The sequence below is a fragment of the Mesoplodon mirus genome (genome assembly GCF_964341445.2).
Source record: "Mesoplodon mirus genome assembly, chromosome: 7".
Classification (NCBI taxonomy): Eukaryota; Metazoa; Chordata; class Mammalia; order Artiodactyla; family Ziphiidae; genus Mesoplodon; species Mesoplodon mirus.
Window position 1 is genome coordinate 133,393,426 of NC_138983.1, and position 12,023 is coordinate 133,405,448.

At 39.3% G+C, this 12,023-nt stretch overlaps 1 protein-coding gene across 6 annotated transcripts in view; it reads left to right on the forward strand.

Annotated features, from left to right (window-relative positions):
• Positions 1 to 12,023, forward strand: part of FAM118B (family with sequence similarity 118 member B) — a 55,491-nt gene that overhangs the window by 34,718 nt on the left and 8,750 nt on the right. For 5 of the 6 annotated variants that reach the window (XM_082628519.1, XM_082628522.1, XM_082628523.1 and 2 more), the window contains exons 3-4: positions 288 to 540; positions 9,802 to 10,029. In XM_082628519.1, coding sequence (XP_082484645.1) covers positions 288 to 540; positions 9,802 to 10,029 — 481 coding nt within the window. The remainder of the gene's footprint in view (positions 1 to 287; positions 541 to 9,801; positions 10,030 to 12,023) is intronic. The other variant, XM_082628524.1, reaches the window with a different exon arrangement.

The following is a 12,023-nucleotide window of genomic DNA, read 5'->3' on the forward strand; positions in this document are numbered from 1 at the left end:
GTGATAGTTGGACCTTTTCCTGATATTAGTGGGTTTTCTTAGGTTGAGAGGACTACAAAGGAGAAGATTGGTCTTACGATGGCTCTTTAGCGTTTCCACAGAAGGGTTATTACTTTCTTAGCACGCACTGGTACTACTGTGCTCTCACTGCTTTGGAAAGGCATCAAGCCTGTGCTTGTCATCTTTGCGGCTGTAGGAGTTAGAGCTGAAAACCATGCCTTTGGACGGTCTTTGTGCCTCGTGTCTGTTGGACATTCCCAGTCCTCTCATTTGTTTGACTTTTTCAGGAAGCTGCTCCCAAGCCTGAAAACGAAGAAGCCTCGGGAGCTCGTGCTGGTGATTGGAACAGGCATCAGTGCCGCGGTCGCACCCCAGGTCCCAGCCCTGAAATCCTGGAAGGGGTTGATTCAGGCCTTACTGGATGCGGCCATTGATTTTGATCTTCTAGAAGATGAGGAGAGCAAAAAATTTCAGAAATGTCTCCATGAAGACAAGAACCTTGTCCATGTTGCCCATGACCTCATCCAGAAACTGTCTCCTGTGAGTACCCTGTGTGAGCCGTGACATTCAGTCTTTCCTAAAACCAGACACACATGCTGAATGCAATAAGGAGATTTATGTTTCTAGCCTATAGATTTGCATAACATTTGGCTCTTCTGCAAAATGTCAGTTTATGGACCCGAATCATGGTAGTTACCTTGACCTCATTTCAGTGTGTGTGGTGGGGGGGGCGGGGGCGGGGGGGTTGGTGATGATGGTGATGATAATGTTGTTGAGGCCTTTATATGTACAGAATGAGGCCACTGTCCTATTAGTGCTGTGTTTTAAATTTACTTTTTCTACACTCACTACTATAAAAGCCGTGTTCCCTGGCATCCACGCCTTTCAGGGAACCTCAGAAAGATTAGAGACAATTCTTATTTTGTGGATGAAGCAACACCAGTTTTTAATGTTCCTTTTAAAGGCAATCATACATATATATATATGGAATTTTGCTGCATTTTAGCAAACTGAGCTGGAAATCAATTCCTGAATGATTTAAGGGCCTCCTTGTCTTGCTTCGTTTTAAAAATGTCTTAAAAATCAGGATTCACTTAAGATATATTTGGAAATAGTAGAGTAGCCAAAGCATATTTTAAAACTTAATGAATTGGGCTTCCCTGGTGGCGCAGTTGTTGAGAGTCCGCCTGCCGATGCAGGGGACACGGGTTCGTGCCCTGGTCCGGGAAGATCCCACATGCCGCGGAGCGGCTGGGCCCGTGAGCCATGGCCGCTGAGCCTGCGCATCCGGAGCCTGTGCTCCGCGATGGGAGAGGCCACAACAGTGAGAGGCCCGCGTACCGCAAAAAAAAAAAAAAACTTAATGAATTAAGCGCACCTTGAAAAACAATGTAACTCTTATGCCTTAAAAAGTCAATTATCGGTGTTGATTTTTCCCCCTACGCCCTAGGGCCTATAGGAAAGAAGTGTCATTAAGTGTTAACCTGAAAGGCATTTAAAAGTATTGATAATTCCCTCCTAGATCATGACTCATTCAAAAACTTAGGGCCTTTTACTTCGTCTTTTGTCTTTTCATTTCTTTGTGCTTAATTGGGGTAAAATGTTACTAACCTAGAACAGTATAAAAAATTAATAGACTTTAAAGAGCTCATGGGACCTCCACCTCATACCATATACAAAAATTAGCTCAGTGGATTAAAGACCTAAATGTAAGAGCTAAAAACTATAAAACTCTTAGAAGAAAACGTAGTTTTAAAGCTTCATGGCCTTGGATCTGGCAGTAGTTTTTTAATCATGACACCAGAAGTACAAGAATCAAAAGAAAAAATAGATAAACTGCACTTCACCAAAGTTGTAAAAGCTACTAGGCTCAGTGAGCATTATCAGGAAAGTGAGAAGACAGCCCCAGAATGGGAGAAGATGTTGACAATTCATATATCTGATAAGGGTGTAGTGTCCAGAATGTATAAAAAAAACTCTTATAACTTAATAAAAACGCAAATAATCCAGTTTTTTCAATTTAATTTGTTTTTGAAGTATAGTTGATTTACAGTGTTATATTAGTCTCTGGTGTACAGCAAAATGATTCAGTTATACATATATTCTTTTTCATATTCTTTTCCATTATAGTTTATTACAAGATATTGAATATAGTTCCCTGTGCTATACAGTAGGACCTTGTTGTTTATCTGTCTTATATAGTAATTCATATCTGCTCATCCCAAACTCCTAATTTATCCCTCCCCCTGCTTTGCCCTTTGATAACCATAAGTTTGCTTTCTGTCTCTGAGCCTGTTTCTGTTTTGTAAATTAATTCATTTGTATCATTTTTTAGATTCCACATGTAAGTGATGTCGTATGATATTTGTCTTTCTCTGTCTGACCTACTTACTATGGTAATCTCTAGGTCTATCCATGTTGCTGCAAATGGCATTATCTCATTCTTTTTGATGGCTGAGTAGTATCATTGTGTATATGTACCACATCTTCTTTATCCATTCATCTGTGGATGGACACTTAGGTTGCTTCCATGTCTTGACTATTGTAAATAGTGCTGCAGTGAACATAGGGTTGCATGTGTCTTTTTGAATTAGAGTTTTCTCCAGATATATGCCCAGGAGTGGGATTGCTGGGTCATATGGTAGCTCTATTTAAGGAACCTCCCTACTATTTTCCATAGTGGCTGCACCAGTTTACATTCCCACCCACACCCTCTCCAGCATTTAAAATAATCCAGTTTTTAAATGGCAAAGGATTTGAATAGACATTTCTCCAAGGAAGATATACAAATAGCCAATAAGTGCATGAAGATGCTTGATGTCATTAGTCATTAGAAAAATGCAAATCAGAAACTATGTCAGATACCACATTACACGCACTGGGATAGCTAGAATCAAAGAGTTGGGTAATAAATGTTGACGAGGCTGTGGAGAAACTGTAACCCTCGTACGCTGCTGGGATTGTGAAGTGGTGCAGACAGGATGGAAAATAGTCTGGCCATTTCTCAAACAAATAAATAGAGTTGTCATATGACCCAATGATTCCACTTGTGCATACACACACACACACACACACACACACACATACATATACCCAAGAGAAATGAAAGTGTATGTCCATACAAAAACTTATAAACAAATCTTTATAACATTACTCATAATGGACAAAAGCTGGAAATAGTGCAGATGTCCATCAACTGTCAAATAGATAAACAAAATGTGGCATATTCACACAATAGACTATTACTTGCCAATAAAAAGGAATCAAGTATGATACATGGTGCAATGTGAATGAACCTTTAAAACATTATGCTGAGAGGAAGCCAGTCACAAAAGACCACATGTTAGAGGATTCCACTTGTACGAAATGTCCAGAGTAGGGACGTCTGTTAGAGCAGAAAGTAGTTTAGTAGTTGCCTAGGACTGGAGCAGGGATGGAGGGCAGGAGGGTGATAGTTAAAGGGTACGGGATTTCTTTTTGAGATGATGACAATTTTCTAAAATTGACTGTGATGGGGAGTTCCCTGGTGGCCTAGTGGTTAGGATTTCGGGCTTTCACTGCTGCAGCTGGGGTTTAATCCCTGGTCGGGGTACTGAGAACCTGCAAGCTGCATGGCACAGCCAAAAGAAATTGACTGTGGTGACAGTTGCACTTATCTGTGGATATACAAATAACCACTGAATTGTGCACTTCAGATAGGTGAATTGTGTGTTACGTGAACCATATCTCAATAAAGCTGTTAAAAATAAAGGTAAGAGGGTGGAAAAGCTGCATGATCCAAACAATAGCCAATGGAAGTGAGGGTGGCTGTGTTAATATCTGCTAAGTACACTTGAGAGAAAAGAAGAAGAAAGCATAATTTTTTAATGCTCAAACAAATACAAAATTGTTGTCCTATAAAAAGGTAATTAAAGAGTATATAGACCCAAAATATAAGGGAAAAGTATTAAAGAAGTGTGTCAGCCCGGTAATAAAAATGTTGTCTTTCTGAGGGAAAAAAGAAAGAAAGAACTCATGAGGACAAAGAGTGCTGTATTAGTCCAGCAAGTCTTGTCTGCATGGTGCCATGCCACTCGGCTGGAGCCTTCATTCATCCTTTGAAAAGGTCTCCTGAGACTAGAATGCATGACCTTGCTAGGTGGGTTAGTTATGATTGAAAGTAATGAGAGGATTTAAAGTCAGTGTCAATAAATGTATACTAACCAAACATCAAACTGGAGTCATTAATTATCTTTGGATGAAGATTTAGTAGTCACCTTAAAGTGTAGTCATAGTGTCAGTTCCAATAGAGTAGCAATTATCAAACTTTTTGGTCTCAAGACCCCTATATACGCCTAAAAATTACTGAGAATCTCAAACAGCTCCTGTTTATGTGGATTATGTCTATTCATATTCACTATATTAAAAAGTAAAACTGAGAAATTTTTTAAATATTAAAGTCATTTAAAAATAATAATAAGCCTGTTACATGCTAACATAAATAACGTGCTTATCAAAAGCAACTATATTTTCTAAAAACAAAAATAAATTAGTGAGAAGAGTGGTATCGTTTCACGTTTTGCAAATCTCTTCAATGTCTGGCTTAATTGAAAATGGATTCTCATATCTGCTTTACGTAGTCAGTCAGGTGTCTTTGTGAGGTTTTGGTTTAACTATACAAAAAAATCAGGGCTTACAGGTACATACTTGGAAAAGAGAAAGTATTTTAATAGTCTTTCTGGATACTTGTAGATACTCGTTGTTGATACTACACCAAAAATTCAGTAAGTGATGGCTTCCTAAAGATTAATAGCCAGAAAGGATCTGATATCAGATCATATCCATGTTATTGGTGATATGGAATCTGAACTTCCCTTATGCTGTTGCATTAAGATTCATGATCCATCTTCTACCCATGCACGGTTTTGTAACATTACCCATTGGGAAAATACTGCCTCACTGAGTTATACGTATCTTCTAGATTTTGACACATTTCATTACACCATCCCAAAAAATTGCCTCCATTAATATCACCACCAATCTCATCACAAAGGTATTTGGAAGCTGTCAAGCTCGTGGTGGCAGATAAAAGTTTTCTAAAAATCTGATTTTTGCTTGAAAGCTCAGCTTTTATCATTGGCAACAATGGCAGTGATTATTGGCTAGTTTTTCCTCGAAATGACAGGCTCACTTCATTTATTTTTGCAAGAATGCTGAGAATACTCAAATCTGAATAATCATAGTTTGTCTGCCAGTCATTCTTTCAGGTAAAAATGATGTTTGGTGAAAAAAGGTGGCTAGTCCAGTTTAAAACTCAAAATAATCACGTGAGTGTCTGGCCTCAAGACCCCCATCAGAGTGGGAAGTGCTTTGTGCGTACTTCTGTTTTTCTTTACACAGAATATTACGACATGTACTTGAGGGTCAGTATTTAGTACAATTAATAATTTTTACTGCTTCATTAAGGACATTCTTCAGTGAAACTGGCATTCTTTTCTTACTGTAAGTCTTTGGTAGTGAAGAGGACTACTGTGATTACTCGCACAGCTGGGTTCCACTGTGCCTGTGTCCTGATGCACGCCAAGGCGTCATCAGTTTTACCTACCATCGCTTTTGTACCATCGGTGTAAATATCAATACAGTTTGAAAGACAGATATCGCCTTAATACTATTATGAAAATAATTTTGACTTTACAGACTCCTTAAAGAATATTAGGAGGGCTTCCCTGGTGGCACAGTGGTTAGGAATCCACCTGCCAATGCAGGGGACACAGGTTCGAGCCCTGGTCCAGGAAGATACCACATGCCACGGAGCAACTGAGCCCGTGCGCCACAAATACTGAGCCTGCGCTGTAGAGCCCGTGAGCCACAAATACTAGCCCACGAGCTGCAACTACTGAAGCCCGTGCGCCTAGAGCCTGTGCTGCGCAGCAAGAGAAGCCACTGCAATGAGAAGCCCGCGCACTGCAATGAAGAGTAGCCCCCACTCGCCGCAACTACAGAAAGCCCACACGCAGCAACGAAGACCCAACTCAGCCAAAAATAAATAAATTAATTAATTAAATTATTTTAAAAAAACGAATCTTAGGAATCCACGGGATCCATGGGCCACATTTTGAAAACCACTCCAATAGGGGATATGTAAGGAAAAAATATAGGCAACCCAAAGGCTTAAAAGAGAGACACACACACAACACACATTTGGGGAAATATGAAGACTCTCTGAGTATTTGTTATTAAGGAATTAATATTATTGCATTTTTTAGGTGTGATAGTGGTTTTGCAGACTTTTTTATATGTAAATGGGAATCCTTATCTTTAAGGAAACTGTTGAAGTATCTGAATGATATGATGCCTGGGAATTCCTTCAGAAAAAATTCAGTGAAGGGGGTGGGATATGGTGGAGGGGAGTTTAGGTTAAACAGGATTGGCCATGTGTGATAATTGTTGAAATTGGATGATGGGTACTTGGGAGCAGGGGGGTTGGGGGGAGCACTGTGGAAGCGGGGAGAGATAATACTCTCCTTTTTACTTTTGTGTGTCTTTGAAAATGTCCTTTTTTGGGGGTTTTTTTTGTTGGGTTTTTTTGGTTTATTTTTTAAGAATCTAACAAACAACAGTAACATGACAGGGTTAATAGGCCCATCTACTGAGCCAGTTTCTTACAGTAGGGAAATGCCATTGCAAAAATTTTGGGTTTCAGAACCGGAAAAACGGTGCCATTTTTAAAGGCACTGGGACCCTGGGCAAATCACTTAACGTCTCAGAATCTATTTTTGCACCTGTAAAACTGGGATAATGCTACTTATCCCACTTGAAAAATAAGTGATAAAATGTATGGGAAGTGTCTGGCACATAGTAAATGCACTGTAAATGTTAATAACCTTGGTGAAAATGAGTCAGGATTTTTTTTTTGTAGTTTTTACTATGTCTGGGATCAGAAGGATGGGAGTTACAGGGTAGGAGGAAATGAAGCAACATTGGATTCAGTTCACTGTTTTAAATGAATGAGAAAATGTCCATAAATATGTGTGGGAGTTTGGCATTTCTTTTTGACCTTGGAACCTCCTTGTTTGTTTTCATTCTTTTGTCTTTACTTAGAGAGGCCACTGGTGGGAAATTCAGTTCTAGGGCCACCCGTTTCAAGAGAGAAAAAGTTGATTTTAAGTCTGAGGAAATCAATGCAGCTGTAGAAGCCGCTTTCCTTCCTCTCTATGTTGATATGCAAAATGTAATAACTGGAAGAGGACCCAAAGATAGTTAGCTAAAATAAGTGACTCATGACTTTTATTTCCAGATTTTAACCTTTTGTATTTCTTTTCTTAGAAGCAAGGAAGTATATCCCACACCCATGCTTACCTGGTCATATCCCCAGGTGTTTTTATCTGTGTGCATAATAATTAAACTGGTGCTGGCTTATTAGTGTTGTTTAGCCATGTGTGTATGAATTAGAGTACAAAATGAAGGTATGAAAGATGAGGAAGTTCTTAAAATCACCATATTCTTTTATTTTAAACTTAATTTTCATTTTTTGAATGGGTATTGTATTGTTTATACACATTGCAGAAATCAAAATGATGTAAAAGGTGTACATCCATCATGGCATCTCACTCACACCCATGGCTTTGTCTACCTCCTTTCCCCGACTTGCCCCCAGTTGGTCACCACCCTTTTTGAGTATCCTTCCAGTGTTCTTTTCTGTAAAAGCAAGCAAATAGGATTCTATTTATTCGTATTTCATTGCTTCCATCCCCATGTTAACAGGTAGCATTCTAGACATACTGATCTGTACTTGTTTGTTTTACGTGACAGTATATCCTGGACATCTTTCCATACCAGTTTCCTGTATACGGATACTTGGCTTATTTCCAGTGTTTTACTGTCACGGGTAACAGAGCAGTGATAATGTTGCATATGTCATTTTATTTGTTTGCAATTACATCTGTGGGATATATTCCCAGAAATGAGATTGCAAGATTATAGGGTACATGGATCGTAATGTTGATGGACATTAAAGGGGCACCATATTTTTTATAACAAATCTAGAACAGTGCCTGGCATTCAGTAGTAGTTGACTCTTGCATGTAGTGAAATTCAGTTTCTTCACTGTTCGTTTCTGGTCAGATTGTTCATTCTGATTAAGTGTTAGAGTCCCTACTTGGTTGCCTGTGGGCTGCTAATATGTGACGTAATAATTTATGCCATGATGTAAAGAGAGCGGACAGAAGTTGAAAAACGTGACCCACATTCTTAGCCACATAAATCGTGGGCTGTACCATCTAGTTAGCCCTAGAAATGAGTCTGAGCCCACTGACAACAGGGTACAGTGAGAAGAAGCCTGTCTCCTGGTAAATGTAGCATAGAACAGCGATCGACAGAACTAGACAAACTTCTGGGTGTGTCATCACCCGGCAGAGGTACTGGTTCACCTCTGTGCTCTCATTTTTCTCCTGTGAAAATAATTTACCATTTACTTGGAAGGTATAATGAAAAAATGGATAATTTTATAAAATACTTTGAAAAAAAATAGGAAGCACATTTGGCAAATTGAAGTGTGCTTTATGAATCTACTTACGTGGTTCCATGGAAACAGATCTTTATTGGCGCATAGTGCTATTAGAAAGGTATACAAGGCAAACCAGGAGGGTAGGGGGACTACTTTGAGGAATAACAGAAGGATTATGGCTAGTCTGCTATCTAGCAGCTAATTGCAGTTACTTGGAGTTTGAATGGGGAATAATGGGGCCTTTAAGAACTGATTCTTGCTTAGATATTATCTAATGGAATGGTGTTGCAAGAATAAGATAGGGATCAGATATTTGTTATAGCACACTGCATAGTTACTTTCCTGTTTCAAATTCCTTTTGTCCTAGGGATCACTTTGCCTTTTAAGTTAGAAAGCCAACTTCCCACTTGAGATTGGTATTATATTTCCTCATTAGTTCTCAGAGATATTTACATGTAGTATTCAAAACAAACCCGGGAAAGCAGTTATCTAAATGAACCATTTGTTAAGAAATAGGGAGTCTGTTCAGAACTGATTAGTTTTGGTATTTTTAACAGTTGCAAAATGCAGATTTTTGGTAACCTTTATCATGTACTGAATATTCTCCCTAGCAGGCCTTGTAAACAAGTTGCTGAATTATATCAGGAAAAAAAACAGGCAGGGAGAAGGTAAGCAGTTTGTCCTAAATCCATCAGCATCTGTGAAAAGCACCTAGGATTAGAAAAAGACATGTTAAACCACATTTAGAGCTGTCTTTTAGTGGTTATTCCCTAGATAAGGAAAGTTTAACAGAAAGTATTCTTGCCCGAGGCCTGCTTAAAGGGTAGTTGGAGCTGTGCTTTCTGCCCCAGTTTTCCTTTAGTCTGGACAGTAGTCACCTCTCCTCGCCATGCCCATCTTCTTCATTCTATAAAAATGCCTGTTTAGAGAGCGTGTGCTTCTTTGCATATGATGTAATGGTGCGGATCACTTGCTATGTGCTAAAGTGTTGAGCTGGCAGTCGGCATGTATCCTCCTATTTTCCTTATTAGAACCCTGTGAGGGAGACAGTATTTTACTTTTTCTTTTTTTTTTTTTTTTTTTTTTTTTAATATTTTGGCCATGCTGCGCGGCATGTGGGATCTTAGTTCCCCGACCAAGGATCAAACCCGTGTCTCCTGCAGTGGCAGCACAGAGTCTTAACCACTGGACCGCCAGGGAAGTCCCAGAGACAGTATAAGTGCAAAGCACTCTTCAAAAAGTTGCTGTTATTTAATGAAAACAAATGACCTACCAAAACGCTAGAACTAACTTATCTCTCTTATATCCCTCCCCAGCGTACTAGTAATGTTCGATCCACATTTTTCAAGGACTGTTTATATGAAGTATTTGATGACTTGGAGTCAAAGATGGAAGATTCTGGTAAACAGCTACTTCAGTCAGTTCTCCACCTGATGGAAAATGGAGCCCTGGTATTAACTACAAATTTTGACAATCTCCTGGAACTGTATGCAGCAGATCAGGGAAAACAACTTGAATCCCTTGACCTTACTGATGAGAAGAAGGTAAAAAGTAAAGGATTAGTTTATCTCTTCAGGCCAGTGGATTGTATCCTCATGAGAAATACTGTTTTCTGGTTGGGATATTGTATAGTACTGGCACTTATGGAGAGGTAGAAAGGGAGACTTATCCCTGGTTGGATTTTTGTTTTTTGAGATAAAAATCAATGTACAGTAAAAAGCACAGATCTTAAAAGTGTTCAGTTCTGTGAGTTTTGACAGTTTCACCCTATTTTAAGTAAGACCATAGGAAGCCATTTAAACTGTGAAATCTAAATCTTTTAACACTAGATAATATCAGGTGGGTGCAGTATTAATTTAGAGTTCTCTGTTAGGATATATTCTTCATGGCATCTGTTGGAAATGTACGAAAGCTACTTTTTGACGTCTGAAGAGCAAGTTTCAAGCCAAATGATAGCTGGGTTGAGCTTAGTATTCAAAGGACACTTCAGTAGACTTCTTTTTTTAATGTAGCCCATACTATACCTAAGCCATCTCCCATAATATGGAATTACAGATGTCCATCTATGTCATCTAATGAGAGAAGGCTTTTATTAGAATGGTCACCAGAGGTTGTACTTTGAAATCTAGCACCAATGGGATATTCTATAGATAACACCATTTAATTGATGAAATACACTGAAGCCATAAAAGGGAAAATGTTTTCATTGCCATAAAAAGGTGTCCGAGACGTAATGATTGAAGAAGGAGGCGGGGGAGAAAAACCAAACAGATTATAAACCGCCACAGGGTCTCATTTGTCCTGCCCTGTGGTTTTTGCAATTTGCCTTCATACTTCGTTTTCCTGGGAGCCTGCCTTTGTGTCCCATTTAGAGCCCAGCTAAGTAGAGTTTGAAGAGACAAATGACTCCCCCACTGGCACTCCTGTCACAGTACTGCCTCTGCCAGAGCAGTAGCTATAATGCCAGTCCTGTGATTTTGCTGACCTTGAAGTCGGAGTCGTAAAAGGAAATCCAATTTAGAGAAATGGTGCCGAAAAGACTGGTTTGCTCTGGCTGGAGTGTTTTCCACCTGCTGCCTCCATGCGTTGTATGGCCAGCTCCTTCTTCACCTGTAAGTCTTCACTTACGAATCACTTCCTCTGAGAGGTCTTCTCTGACCATCCTAATTAAGAAAGGACCCACCCTTATTTTGTGGTTCATTTTTTCAATGAAGCACTTGATATAACTTTCCATTTTCATCTTGGTTTGTTTGTTTTCTGCCTGTTTGCCCCAGAGGAATAGCAACCCCATTTGGACAGGAACCATGTCAGCCCTTCTTACCCTAATGCCTAAGATAGTACTGGGTACATAGTAGGTGCTCAGTAAATATTTTTTGAATTTATAAGTGGTTGAATGCAATTAAAAAACGAATGGCAAGTAACAGCTTCCATGCTGTTTCTGATACAATCTCCAAAGATCATGACCAGCATCAAAAGTATAAGGGCCTTTTTAAAGTTATGGGTATCAATCAGACTTGAAATTTTCCTTCTCATTTTCATCCTGGAGTCTCAAGATTTGCTTTGTATTTTAGTCCACATTAGGGGCAATATTGAAGTTTAAGGGTTAAAGCCATTGACTGGCAGTCAGAATAGAGCCTGGTAATACTCTAATTCTAAATCTCTGTGCCTCTTGACTGTTTTTCCCTAATCCATACCTTATTTCTCTAGAACGTTAAAAATAAATTTATACTGTCTCAGGTCCTTGGGAAAATGGAAACATGGGATCCAGTTGGCCCTTATTATCATTGTCATCTAAATAATCGTTCTTCATTGGTAGCCTTTTAGGTAACTCAGAGGTGGCTGAAGTGGTTCTTTTGTCGCTTATCAATTGCTGCACGAGGCATCACCCTGAAAACTTTGTGGTTTAAAACGATGTTTTATTTGCCTGTGATAATGTGAATTTGCTACTTGAGCTGGGCTGATCGGCTCAGCTGGACAGTTCTGCCGGTTTTGCAAGTGACACACATGGCTGCAGTCCTCTGGGGGCCAGACTAGGTGG